The sequence below is a fragment of the Coenobita brevimanus genome, chromosome 18 (assembly GCF_032717465.1).
Source record: "Coenobita brevimanus isolate Jiangsu-jjx chromosome 18, ASM3271746v2, whole genome shotgun sequence".
NCBI lineage: Eukaryota > Metazoa > Arthropoda > Malacostraca > Decapoda > Coenobitidae > Coenobita > Coenobita brevimanus.
This window is the reverse complement of record NC_136971.1, coordinates 16,901,761-16,916,163: the sequence shown is the minus strand read 5'-3', so window position 1 is coordinate 16,916,163 and position 14,403 is coordinate 16,901,761. Positions and strand designations below refer to the sequence as shown.

At 41.0% G+C, this 14,403-nt stretch overlaps 1 protein-coding gene and 1 pseudogene across 1 annotated transcript in view; both read left to right on the top strand.

Annotated features, from left to right (window-relative positions):
• Positions 1-381: 381 nt before the first annotated feature.
• Positions 382-14,403, top strand: part of Polr2G (DNA-directed RNA polymerase II subunit Rpb7) — an 87,084-nt gene continuing 73,062 nt past the window's right edge. The window contains exon 1 of the mRNA XM_080266014.1: positions 382-482. Within this exon, the coding sequence (XP_080122140.1) occupies positions 471-482 (12 nt within the window). The 5' untranslated portion in view covers positions 382-470. The remainder of the gene's footprint in view (positions 483-14,403) is intronic.
• On the top strand, positions 7,549-7,667 carry LOC145391513 (5S ribosomal RNA; annotated as a pseudogene).

The window sequence follows — 14,403 nt, the reverse complement described above, 5'->3', positions numbered from 1 at the left end:
ATCTCAACGCATGAGCAATTAACCTTTTTCTTTTTTTACCCTAGGCAGACATCAGTTTGTCTTCAGTAGAAATTTCTTAAATATATACCAGTTTTCATTTGCCATTTTGACTATATCACACTTCTCTTACAATGACAATCTAAATAGTCCTGATTATAAGATATTGAAGTTCTTTATTCGGAGGCGAGAAATAAAAGGGATCATAATAAATCGACATGTGGTAGAAATGGGTAGAGTACAAAGTGCAACATGAATGAATAAATAAATAACATATACCTCAGAAAAGTAGCGTATTATTATTATTATTATTATTATTATTATTTTTATGCGCTTGTTCTTGTTCCGTTGTCTTCTGTTTGTTTACGTTTTGCTGCGGCTCCTGCGAGGTGTGCCGGGAATCAGCCGAGCATTGCTTGATATTGTTTTTTTCTGTCATATTGGTTGCAGTGTCAACCATACAGCCGTTATAAATGTTTTACCACGTATGTACACAGGTCTTCAGAATCACGATTTTCTTTTGTGTTATAGTTCAGTGCAGTCTTTGGACAGACCCCTACTATTAATAAGTTCAGTACTTGACTGCCCTTTTAATGCCTGAGTATTATACTTTATTTTTCAGTTCATGACCGTATGTAGATCTACAGTATGAGACAGAATATTTCAGGTTGTAGCTATATGCTAATGCCGCTTTTCTCCTTAAGGCACTTTTATCAGTATTTTCAAATTAGGCCTGTACCCAACTAACAGACACTGAAATTAATATGTCCAGTAATTAGTTTATGCAGTTTTATGCCAATTGCCCTTTATACACATTTTTGGTAAACATATGCTTTACTTTCAGCTGCAGAAGCACCTTCCCAAATCACTTCTTTCTGACAGGCTTTTTTATTTTTCTGGCTATTTTTGGGGTGGTAAAAGAATGTTGGGTCTGGTTAGTACTTGGATGGGTGACCGCCTGGGAACACTAGATGCTGTTGGCATCTGTATGTGTCAATTGGGGTTGGTGGAGGATTAGTGCCCCTCCCTGTAAAACAATTAACTCTAAGCCCTTGGCCTCCCCGTTTGGGATACATGGTGTCTGGCAATGAATGAATGAAAAAAAAGAATGTTTCACGTTAAATTGCTTTCCATGCTATTTTTAGCCTTGTTCCTTCCCCTGTTATCATCTGTTTCTCAAGGATAATGGCAAACCCTTACTCCAATGTATATCTCAGTCACTGTTCTGTACCTCTTCCTGACTTTACATTTTAAGCAGACCTAACTGAACCTAACCCTAACAATGTAACCTAACTTAACCGAGATTCAAAAAAGTTTTAACAAGTCTGCCATTACATACACTGGCGAGGCGTAAGGAACATGATAACAAAGGAAAAAAAAGTCAGCAGAGAACAGTTGTTTACCACCATGAAAATAGTCAGAATATATCCTGAAAACAAACTGGAGTAATAGCAGTTGAATTGGTAAAAGATACATTTACCCACATTTGTCAGAAACGCCCATTTACAGTATCTGTCTATAGCAAGACGTCCAAATCCCGTGAGGGATGGCCTCAAACAAATCACCTCCATGCCACCTGGTCTCCTGCCATTTGAGTGCCCTTTCCCCAGCTTATACCCCCCTCTCTCAAATACCTCTCCACTTCATCTCATCCTCAGTCTCCCCCTCCCTCACCCCCATCCACCTCATTCACATATACTCTCCTTCTTAATCTCCCTCACTCTTCATCCTCTCCACATGGCCAAACCATCTTAGTATATTTCTTCTAACACTCTGTCACATCCACATCCACACCACAACATTTCTTCACTTCCTCATTTGTTAGTCTGTCTCTCCATGTAACTCCACATGCTGCTATGGGGCAGGGTGACTGTGGTACCGTAGAGGGTCAGATTCTGGATGGGAGTCATGAGTACAAGCCATGCTTGGTAGCTGCTGTGCTGGGAGGGGTATCACCCTCCTGCCACCTAGTAGGGTTTATATGATAAGGTCTAGCTTGGGGGAACATTTCCCTTCCCCCACCGCATGCTTCTCTTAAATAACTCATTTCCATTGCTCTCACTCTTGACTTGTGTCCTTCCAGCAGGGTCCAAGCTTCGCTTCCATGCGTTAGAGTGAGTATCGCAATACTATCATGCAGCGACTTTTTAACTTCCATGCTCGCTTCCCTATTTCTTATCATTGCTTTTATTTAACTAACAACCTTTCATCCCTGTTGTACCCTTTCAAGCACTTCACCTGCTAAACTCCCATCCATACTCATCAAACTACCCAAGTTCCAGTACATAAATGCACTCGCATTTTCCATTTTCTCACCATCCAGCCTCATTGTGCATTCAGTGACTTCTTCTCTCTTGAAGACCACAACTTTGCTCTTCCGTACATTCACCTGTAGATTCTGTTTCTTGCATACTCTCCCAAACTCATCCACCAAACCTTACAGTTCCCCTTCATCTTCGCTTACCTATACCGTACCTTATCATCTACAAACAGCAGAAGAGGAAGTTTGCAAAAGCTTCCCTCTCATTAGGGCTGCTTCAGCATCTACTGTCCTACCCTGCATCTCCATAGCCTAGCTTTGTTCAGCGACCACTCTCCTTATCTGGCTATAGAAGGCATCCCTAATTGTTTGGTTTTTCAGCGTCCATATTTTCCTTCGAGGTGCATAGGTCCTCATTTTAATCACCTGCTCCTTAAGTGCCATGTCACATATCAATAACTTGTGTTGCTGCACGCACACTCCTTGCTCTGTATAACTTTAACATCCCGCACTAACCTTCTATCGGCCCTCCTGACCATGAAATAGTCTATTTGGTTGCTGTTTCCCCCAGACTCCTATGTAATCAACTTTCTCTTCCTAAAATGTATGTTGCACACAATCATGTTTATTGCCTCCCCAAACTCGAGTATCTTTTCCCCTTCCTCATTTCCTGTATCATGTGCACATCCCCCATGTATTCTATCACATCCTTGAGCTGCTTCACCTGCATGACCATTCCACCCATAATATCATCCCCCATACCACTTACTGCATGTATTAAGTCATCCCAAAATCTATCCTTCTCTACCTCATCCAGTGGAGCATATACCTATCTATCTATCTATTGCCAGACACCATAATCCTGTAAAGGGTGGCCATTTGACGATATACTGTAATTGCAAACGTTACCCCACTGAACATAATTTTCTCTACTGTTATCTTGTCACTTACTTTCATAACATTCATGACATATTCCACTCATTTCTCCCTAACCAACAGACCCACACCACCATGCAGAAAATTTTTAAATTTTTACCAACTAGATTACTTTGAGGGCAGCGTTTGGAAACTCCCTGTACTGTTGTTTGTAGATGATACTGTGTTGTTAAATGAAGATGAAGGGGAGCTGCAATGCTTGGTGGATGAGTTTGGGAGAGTATGTAAGAGACGGCATCTAAAGGTGAATGTAGGGAAGAGTAAAGTTATGGTCATTGAGAGAAGTGAAGTCAGTGAATGTTCAGTGAGGTTGGTTGAGGAGGAAATGGAAAATGTGAGTGTGTTTAAGTACTTGGATAGTCTGATGAGTAAGGATGGAAGTTTAGAGGGTGAAGTGCTTGAAAGGGTACAATATGGAAGAAAGGTTGCTGGTTCCTTGAAAGCAGTGATAAGAAACAGGGAAGTGAGCATGGAAATGAAAAAGTTACTACATGACAATATTGTGATACCATCTCAAACGTATGAAAGTGAAGCTTGGACATTGTTGGGGGGACACAAGTCAAGAGTGAGAGCAGCAGAAATGAGTTATTTGAGAGGAGCATGTGGAGTCATGTGGAGAGACTGACTGACAAATGAGGAAATGAAGGAGTATTATGGTGTGGATGTGGATGTGATAAGAAGCATTAGGAGAAACACACTGAGGTGGTTTGGCCATGTGAACAGGATGGAGAGTGAGAGACTGGTGAGGAAAGTGTATGTGAGTGAGGTGGAGGGGGGGGAGGGAGGGGGAGGCCAAGGATGAGATGGAGGGATGGAGTGGAGAGGTACATGAGAAGGGGGGTGTGAGCTGGGAGCAGGGCAGTGAAACGGCGAGGGACAGGGCGACTTGGAGGTGATTTGTTTGTGGCCACCTCTTACAGGATTAAGGCATATGGCAATAGATAGATAGATTGCTTTTAAAACCTCTAAATTTTTCAGGAAAATTGCTTCAATGGTAACACTGCTGACATGAATTGTGATGACGTGTGGAGACATGCCAGATGTCGCATTTTATTTAATTGTTGTTGACCTAAAAAAAAAAAAGGACGCTAAACTTAATCAATATTTTCGCAGGATTAGTTTTTTACACCATAAATATTGTTCGCAGGGCAGGCAAAGACTTTTTCCATCTCCTAACTCCTAATCAAGTGAATGTTACCAGACCCAGGGAGTTTTGTCCAAAACTTAAAGAAAGCAAGTCTTCATTTATTTGGGCGATCATACGCTCAAACCCATATGCCCCATTCCGTCTCTCCATTTCCTAAATCTTTCCTTAACTTTCAATTCATTCTGTGCAATCAGCATACAACATCTCCCTTGGAAGTCCATTTTTGAAGTCACATGAGCATCATGGCAAACTATAAGGGGCCCAAGACTGACTCTTGATGCATGCCAACATTCATGGAAAACTCATCTCTCAAATCTCCATTTACTCTCACATGGATGCAAGCACCCACATACATGGCCATAACCACTCTAACAAGTCATTCCTTGATCCAAAGCTTTATCATGGCTCATTTGACCTCCGCCCTATCAGAGGTCTTCTTCAGATGAATAAAAACAAAGTACAAATCCCTTTTCTTTCCTATATACCTGTATTATTTTTGAAGATGTCAAGCAATGAATATGACATTAGTGATCCCTTTGCCTGGCCAAAACCCAAAATGCATGTCATCAGTATTCAGTCTTTCCCATATCATGCCATCAAGGTTTCTCCCCATTATCTTTGGTATCTGGTCCAAAAGTTGTATGCTTTTATAATTTCCTCCATCTTGAGCATCACCCTTCCACTTATACTTATTTACATTGACACTCTTCAGCCAGTCATCTGGGATGATATTTGTTCAAATCATTTATACAGGCTCCAGTGCTTGCATGTTTTAGGTATGACCACCTAATGGCGGCTCTCTATGCCGCTCAGTCTCTGGCTGTCTTCCTATTCATTCCCTTACTTGTGAGGTCACACTCTATGACCTTGTGGCAGGTCTTTTTTGGTCTGCTTCTCGCAGCCATGCCTCTGACTTTCACATCTCTCACCTTCCTCACCCAGTCGGAGTGTTCACAAACTCCCAAAAGTTGCCAATCTTCACCTGATGATTTTAAAAGTAAAAAGGGTGGATAGACAAGAATTGTGGAAAGTATTAAGAATATATGGAGTAGATGGGAAGTTGTTGAATGCTGTGAAGAGTATGTATGAGGGTGCTAAGGCTGCAGTGTGTGTGGATAGTGAACTGAGTGAACTTTTTATATTTGAAGGTTGGGTTGATACAGGGATGTGTCATGTCTCCCTGGTTGCACAGTCTGTACATGGATGGGATTATAAAAGAGTTACAAGGTAGGGCAGTGGATGTTGGAGTGGCCCTAATGAGAGAGGGCAGTGTTTGGAAACTCCTTGTACTGTTGTTTGTAGATGCTACTGTGTTGTTAAGCGAAGACGAAGGGGAGCTGCAAGACTTGGTGGATGAGTTTGGGAGAGTCTGTAAGAAACGGAATCTAAAGGTAAATGTAGGGAAGAGTAAAGTTATGGTCTTTGAGAGGGGTGAAGTCAGTGAATGTACAGTGAGGTTGGATGAGGAGTACGTTTAAGTACTTGGGTAGTGTGATGAGTAAGGATGGAAGTTTAGAGGGTGAAGTGCTTGAAAGGGTACAGCAAGAAAGAAAGGTTGCTGGTTCCTTGAAAGCAGTGATAAGAAACAGGGAAGTGAAAAAGTTAGTACATGACAGTATTGTGATACCAACTCTAACATAATTATGAAAGTGAAGCTTGGACCTTGTTGGAGGGACACAAGTCATGAGTGAGAGCAGTGGAAATGAGTTAATTGAGAGGAGCGTGTGGAATCACATGGAGAGACAGACTGACAAATGAGGATGTGAAAGAGCATTGTGGTGTGGATGTGATAGGAAGCATTAGGAGAAACACATTGAGGTGGGTTGGCCATGTGAAGAGGATGGAGAGTGAGAGACTAACAAGGAGAGTGTATGTGAGTGAGGTGGAGGGGGAGAGAGGGAGGGGGAGGCCGAGGATGAGATGGTGGGTTGGAGTGGAGAGGTATAAGAGAGAGGGGCGTGTGTGCTGGAAGCAGGGCAGTGAAATGGCAGGGGACAGATCGACAAAACTATTTTGTAAGTGTTTTTCTTATCAATTTGTTCATAAGTATAATTTTATGAACATATTTTCTCAGTAAAATGAGGAATAGAAGCTTCAGTATGATGAAGTTAAAAGGGGTGACTAAACTAATTCAACTAATTGTTTAAACGTCAGGACAAATATTCTTCGTAGATCAAAACCGCTTTCTTACTTTCCCAGTCATGTCTTAATATAGTTTTAATCAGATATAATTTTCAGACATATAACTTATGTATATATGTAATACTAACATCAAGTCATTTTCCTGCAAAATATTTATGGTAATCAGATGAAGACTGTAAGCACACCCACACCAAGTTTGGTGTTGTTTTCCTGGAAACATCGGTACTTGCGAATTTGGTCATTGGCTTTGGCTTCATATGATTTTGCCTTCATAAATTGTGCCTTTTTTTTTAACATATTGTCAGTACATTCTCTTTAGCATTTGCTAGATAAAACATTAATCCCTTTGATAACTAAATAATAAGCATCTCAAATTAAACATGCAACGAGACTTCTAATAATATGTGATGAATGCTGACGGACCACTTGTCGTTTCATGCATTCTAGTGACTGTTTTGGAGTATTTCACTTAGCCCTTTGAGATTCCGATGACACGTTTTTACATCATTTCAAATCCAGCCTCATAGATTCCAATGACACGTTTATGCATTATTTTAAGATACCTTTGTAAAATATTCACCATAAATTGCATTTATGCGTCATAACAAAGAGACTCGAGCGTGATGTCACGGAATGGTTGCTCTATGTGTGGCGGATACTGCACAGTTGGTCTGACTCATGGCTTTGTTACTTTTTTACTTTATTCTTGGCAAATATTTTTCTACAGCAAGGTATAAAATTTTTGGTTTTTGTCTAACATAATTCGTCATTTGGACTTCTTGTTTTCTCTGTTTACCTTTTTTGATCATATTATGATAAATTACAACTATCCAGCTTAAGGATGACACCAAAACTAGCGTTCTATCATGAAAACTGTATTTGCACAGACCAAACAAAGAAAAAGGTTGCTAAGCAAATGGTGGCCAAGAATCATACAAAATTGTGCATTTTTCATTTGCTTTATTGCACAGTAACATGCATAAATTGCAATAAACTATATATATATATATATATATATATATCATGATAAAGGTAACTTATTTTTTTTTTGCATTGTTTAAACAAGATTTATGGCCATACCACATTGAGTACACCGCTTCCCGTCCAATCAGCGAAGTAGAGCAACGTTGGGTCTGGTTAGTACTTGGATGGGTGACCGCCTGGGAACACCAGATGCTGTTGGCTCGTTCTCCCTATGTGTCAAGTGGGGTTGGTGGAGGGTTAGTGCCCCTCCCTGTAAAACAATTAACTCAAAGCCCTTGGCCACCCCGTTTGGGATACATGGCCTCTGGCAGTGAATGAATGAAATGATGTATTTTTATTTGTTTTTATTGACATCTCACAGTAGCATCATCAATCAAAGGCTAAACACTGAATCTGCTGACCCCAAACATTCGCATGTACCTTTCAAATTCCATTCAGCAACTGGTTATAATGCTTTCTCTAGGCCATTTTAATATCCTCGCTGTCCACCATTAGTTACCTTTCGTCAGTTGTTCTTCACACACTGTTCCACTATGATATCACTGTTTTCCTTCATCGTCTGATTTGCCATGTTAAATACCTTATTCTTCCTTTCAGCACTTCATGGGTTTTGCAGTAAGAGTCTCAGAGACTCAGATTTTGCCATGTATATGAGGTCTGTTCAGAAAGTGTCCGACCTTAGTTTCTAAAAAAACAAATAGCTAACCTGTTGAGCTAGGACATTAATCCTCCTCCAAGTAGGCCTCTTGTGACTTGGCACATGAAGCCCAGTGTTCTTTCCACTGCCTGAAACTTTTTCAAAGCCAGTTTTCAGCATCTTCTGCGGGTGCTTCGTTGCATCTGTCGTGATCTCTTCTCTCGTCTCAAATCGGGAACCCTTCAGCGGAGTTTTGAGCTTAAGGAATAACCAAAAGCCTCACAGAGCCATAGGAAGCCTAAATGGGCAGGGATGTTGTCATGGTGCAGCTTCAAACTTACCGCAATCCAAACGTTTGGTCTTGTCCGCAGAATTGCGTCACAAAGATGGTGGATACCATCGAGGTGGTACTGTTATGTTTGTTGAGAGTCTGACCTTCTGGTGCGTATTTATGATGCACAACACCATGGTAGTCAAAAACACTTTTAGCATGCAAGTTTATTTCACCTTGCTGCGGACCTGTCGTGCTGTTTTTGACCAAGACAACCCTGCATGCTTCCACTGGGACAACTATGCTTTGGTTTCTGGGTCATACCAGTACACTCAAGTCTCATCTCCAGTGGTAACAGCCTCAGAAAGCCTGGATCATGATTTGCACACTCCAACATGTCTTGAATGACGTTGATCCGAGAGAAGAGATCATGACGAATGCGACGAAGCACCTGCAGGAGATACCTAAAACTGACTTTGAAAAATGTTTCAGGCGGTGGAAAGATTGCTGGGCTATGTGTGTCAAGTCAGAAGAGGCCTACTTGGAGGGGAATGAGTACCCTAGCTCAACAGGTTTGCTATTTATTTTTTTGGAGCCTAAGGGCAGATACTTTCTGAACAGACATCGTCCTTCCTTTCTCACTTATGCTTGGGGGCCGGGTGTTCTTCTCTGTTACCGCTCGTTTTCCATTTCCAGAAAAGTCTTCTTTTCTCCTTAACTACAGCTTCTACATCCTAGTTTCACCACCATTTTGCTTTATGTCTTGGAGATTCCCTTGTCCATCTACACACTGAATCAATAACTCTCAAGAGATTGTTCTTGAGAGCTCTGTATAGTTCATTAACCCCTTAACTGCCACGTTCCTTCTGAATGGACCTATCGACAGACTGTGGCATTCCTTTTAAAATCCACAATTCTGTTTCAAAAGTTGTGCCCTGTATTCTGCCTGGAGAACTTTGTGTATTCATCCACTCACGCGTGGGGTTGCTAGTTCATCATTTTAGCTTCCTGCTCTCTTCATGAACACTAGCAGGCATGAACAAGTATGAAGGAAAGTGAAAGCATGGTACCCAGAGTGTCAGATTGGCTTATGTCTGGGAGACTGCCACCGTGACATTCACACACTTGTCAACTTCTAGGGAAGTGACTCATAAAATGCAATTAAGTGAAAGACTCTAAATGTAAGTGCAAATGAATAAAATATTTGGAAAATGTAAGTGTCAGGTGTAAGCCACAATGAAATCTCGAATTTCGGTGGTATAGATTTTGATGATTCAAATTTCGATGCATTTTCGAGTGGTCCGCCTATCTCACTTTTTGATGCCAAAATCATGTTTTTTGATGCTCTCAGGGCCTGACTCTAACCAAAAACAAGCCATGCACAAGCCAATGTTCTATTGTCGGCGGCGATCTTGCGACTGTCCTACCCTTTACAGCCAAGCGCCGCAGTTTCAGGCTGTACCTTCCATGTGTAGATGTGCATTTCACTGCAATTTTGTTGTATGTATTTTTGTTGCAACTTACCTGTTTCAAGATGGCAAGCAGGAGTGGTTCTTTGCGTAGCAGTGGTAGTGGACGAGAGCATCCTGGCACCTCTAAATCTTCACAGCCAAAGGAAAAAAGGGAATACAAGAAGGGGCAGAAATACACCAAGTATACCCATGCTGACAAGGCAAAAATCCGTATTCAACACTACAGTATGGCAATACAATGCAAAACTACAGTTACTTAACCACAGTTATAGTTCGTAAAGTTTACAGGGGGTCTATCTATCTATCTATTGCCAGATGCCTCAATCCCGTTTGGGGTGGTCACAAACAAATCGCCTCCAAGTCGCCTTGTTCCCCGCCATTTCACTGCCCTGCTTCCAACTCACACCCCCCTCTCTCATATACCTCTCCACCTCATCCCTCCATCTCATCCTTGGCCTCCCCCTCCCTCTTCCCCCCTCCACCTCACTCACATACACTCTCTTTGTCAGTCTTTCACCCTCCATCCTATCCACATGGCCAAACCACCTCAGTGTGTTCCTCATAACGCTTCCTATCACATCTACATCAACACCACAATGCTCCTTTATATCCGCATTCGTCAGCCTGTCTCTCCATGTGACTCCACAGGCTCCTCTCAAATAACTCATTTCCACTGCTGTCACTCTTGACTTGTGTCCTTCCAACAACGTCCAAGCTTCACTTCCGTACGTTAGAGTTGGTATCACAATACTGTCATGTAGTAACTTTTTCACTTCCATGCTCACTTCCCTGTTTCTTATCACTGCTTTCAAAGAACCAGCAACCTTTCTTCCCTGCTGTACCCTTTCAAGCACTTCACCCTCCAAACCTCCATCCTTACTCATCACACTACCCAAGTACTTAAACGTACTCACATTTTCCAATCCCTCACCATCCAACCTCGCTATACATTCACTAACTTCACCTCTCTCAAAGACCATCACTTTACTCTTCCCTACATTCACCTTTAGATTCCGTTTCTTACACACTCTCTCAAACTCATCCACCAAGCCTTGCAGCTCCCCTTTGTCTTCACTCAACAACACAGTATCATCTGCAAACAACAGTACAGGGAGTTTCCAAACACTATCCTTTCTCACCAGGGCCACTCCAACATCCACTGCCCTACCTTGTACCTCTTTTATTACCCCATCCATGTACAGATTCAACAACCATGGAGACATGACACATCCCTGTTTCAAACCAACTTTCAAAGAGAAAAATTCACTTAGTTCACCATCCACACGCACTGCAGCCTTTGCACCATCGTACATACTCTTCACAGCATTCAACAACTTCCCATCTACTCCATATATTCTTAACACTTTCCACAATCCTTGTCTATCCGCCCTGTCATATGCTTTCTCCAAATCCATGAAAGCCTGAACTTGCCTCTGAACTTGCCTCTGTCCTAGCTAAATTATTCAAACTATGCATACGTACTTCTTTATTCCCAAATTCATGGAAAGAAGCCAATATCCACCCAGTTCCAAAGAAAGGAAGTTCGTCTGACCCCTCCAATTACAGACCAGTAGCTGTCACAACTTCTCTTGGTAAGGTATTTGAAACTTTAATTAATAAGCATATTGTTAAACATCTTGAATCCAACAACTTAATTAGTGATAGACAATACGGTTTTCGCCACTAAAGATCCACCATTGACATACTCAATCTCTTAACTCATACCAACCATCAATCAATTGATCTTTTTGGAGAAACTCATGCAGTAGCTCTTGATATCTCTAAAGCTTTCAACAGAGTATGGCACCGTTCCCTGCTGTCCAAACTCCCTTGCTATGGACTAATGTCTTTTGTTCCTTTGATTTCTTCTTATCTTAGTGACAGGAAAATAAGAGTAAAAGTAGATGATGTATATTCGAATTTCCACTCAATTAACGCCGGCGTGCCGCAGGGATCAGTTCTGGCGCCAACCCTATTTCTGGTTCATATTAATGATCTCTTATCTGTCACTCACAATCCCATTCACTCATATGCAGATGACTCAACACTACATAGTTCATTCAAACTCAGACATCCATTCACAAAGTCTAATATCTCTACCTCTCAACTCAGTACAGCCATCTCCATAAATCAAGATCTATCTACAATCAGCGAATGGGGACAAAACAACCTTGTCTCTTTTAATGCTAGTAAAACTAAATATAGACAGTTTACTAATAGACAGATATTGCCAGATTCGTACATTAACTTCAGTGCTACTAATATTCCCATCTCCAAAAGTATTGAAATTCTTGGTGTCTCACTTAACAGTGCCCTCAGCTGGACCTCCCATGTCAGATCACTTGCTAAAACCGCCTCAAAGAAACTTGGATTATTGTACAGAGTCCGTAACTTCTTCGCCGATGAGAAGTTAGCTATAATTTATAAGAGTCATGTGCGCTCTCAGCTTGAATATTGCTCACCCTTGTGGAATGGTTGTGGATAGGTTGCATTAAGACAGCTAGACAAAATTCAGAATAAAGCTATTAGAATCATTAACAACCCTGCCATTACATATAAACTACCTCCCCTGCAAGTAAGAAGGAATGTTGCCTCCCTTGCATTATTTTACAGATATTTTTTTGGTAAATGCTCAGACGAAGTTGCGTCCATGGTGCCACCTCTCCATGCCTTCCTTCGTGCTACACGGGCATCTGGTAGCGCTCATGACTGGAATGTCACTCAACCATATTGCAGAACTTCTGCCTATCAGAATTCTTTCATTCCCCGAACTGCATCTCTCTCGAACTCGCTTCCCCAGAGTTGTTTTCCTCCAAATTTCAACCCACAACTGTTCAAGTCTAACTGTTATAGATATTTTATGAACAGAGGACACTAGTAATCTGGTGTATGGATTATTTTTTTTTACCCATTTGTTTTTCCTTCCTCCGTTCTGTTATTTATTTAAAAAAAAAAAAAAAAAAAAAAAAATACAACTTCTTTCCCTTCTCTAGAAACTTTTCCACTAAAGATCTAAGAATGAATATCTGATCTAATTTTGTGCATAAGGAGTTCAATTTAGATTTTGATGATTTGCATTTCAGTGCGATTGTTCGGTACACATATCCATCGAAATTCGAGATTTCACTGTATTTAAATATATTTCGTTAAGTTTAGCATTATTTACTATTACTGACCAGTTTTTCACTGTTCAGTATAACACTGTTTCATATTATAATGTCTGTAAAATAATGATATTGAAGTTCTAAGTGACACATACAGCATAGTGCAAACCTAAGTGACGTACATAGTGGTACGTGGTAGTGAAGTGAAGGGTGGTGGGGACAGTGGGGGTCACTGATGATGATGGACAACTACAGCGATGCAAAAAACCACCAAAAATGACCTTTCTTCCACTTATCATTATGACAACATAGGAACAACTAGACATTCACTGAAAGAGGTTAATAGAAGGGTTTAGCTTTCTTGTGCTTTTTTTTTTTTTTTTAATGGAAATTATAGAATAGAAAATGGGAAACTTTTGGGTGGATTGCTGCAACAGGGGCTTCACTTTCACCACCTTTGCTGCAGTGAAGGGGTTAACACCATTGTTAACAGCTCCCTGTCCACCCACCACTCTACTCATCTCACTAGAAAAGGGATACCGGTACCTTACTGTTTGGTTTTTGAACTTCCATATTTTCCTCGTGGGTGCGTAGGTCGAGAGCTTCACCTCCTGCTCCTTGAGCACCATGTCACGTATCAAAGTGTGTGTTGCTGCACACACACTTTGCGCTGCCTATAACTTTAACATCCTTCACCAACGTCCTATCAGCACTCAGTGGCATCACCAGAGGTCAGATTTTTTGGGGGCTGTAGCCCTGATGTAGGTAGAAGGGGGGAGGGGACGAGCGAAGCGAGCCTATGCAGCTGGGGGGTACGGGGGGGCGCTGTAAGCCCCCCCCTGGAAAATTTTTCAGAAATTGAGCAGCTTTAGGGGCATTTTTGAGGCCTATAGATGAAGAAAAAGTAAAATAAGGTCTCATAGCCTATTAATAAGAAACTTATAGGACACATGAATATTGACGGGCCTAATACCAGGTATCAGTAAGCCTTATGATATAATGTGTACAAGGTAATTGTATAAAGCTTTTTTGCAGATAATAGTTTTTCTTCAATTGCTAGTATTATGTGGTATCATAACGGTTTCTTAGTCTTACCATATTAAATTTGATAATTCAAAGAAGCTCTTTATTCAATGTATATAGATATAATTGCCAAGATTTATCTTCCATTACCGGTACTGTGATAGGAAAACAAAGCCATTCACAAAAAAACAAAAATTATAAAATAGATCTTGAGCCCGTTCTTCAGCAGATATATCAAGGTTATCACTTGTGCTGGGCGGTGGCTAAAAAAATAATGAGAAAATATAGTATATATTATAGAGAGAGAGAGAGAGAGAGAGTTTTAGCCTACTTTCCCACTCTGTACGTTTAGGACAATATATTTGCAACAATGAGAAATAGCCTAGGCCTAGTCAATTTAAAAATAAATCAATAAAAAAAATCCTGGCCT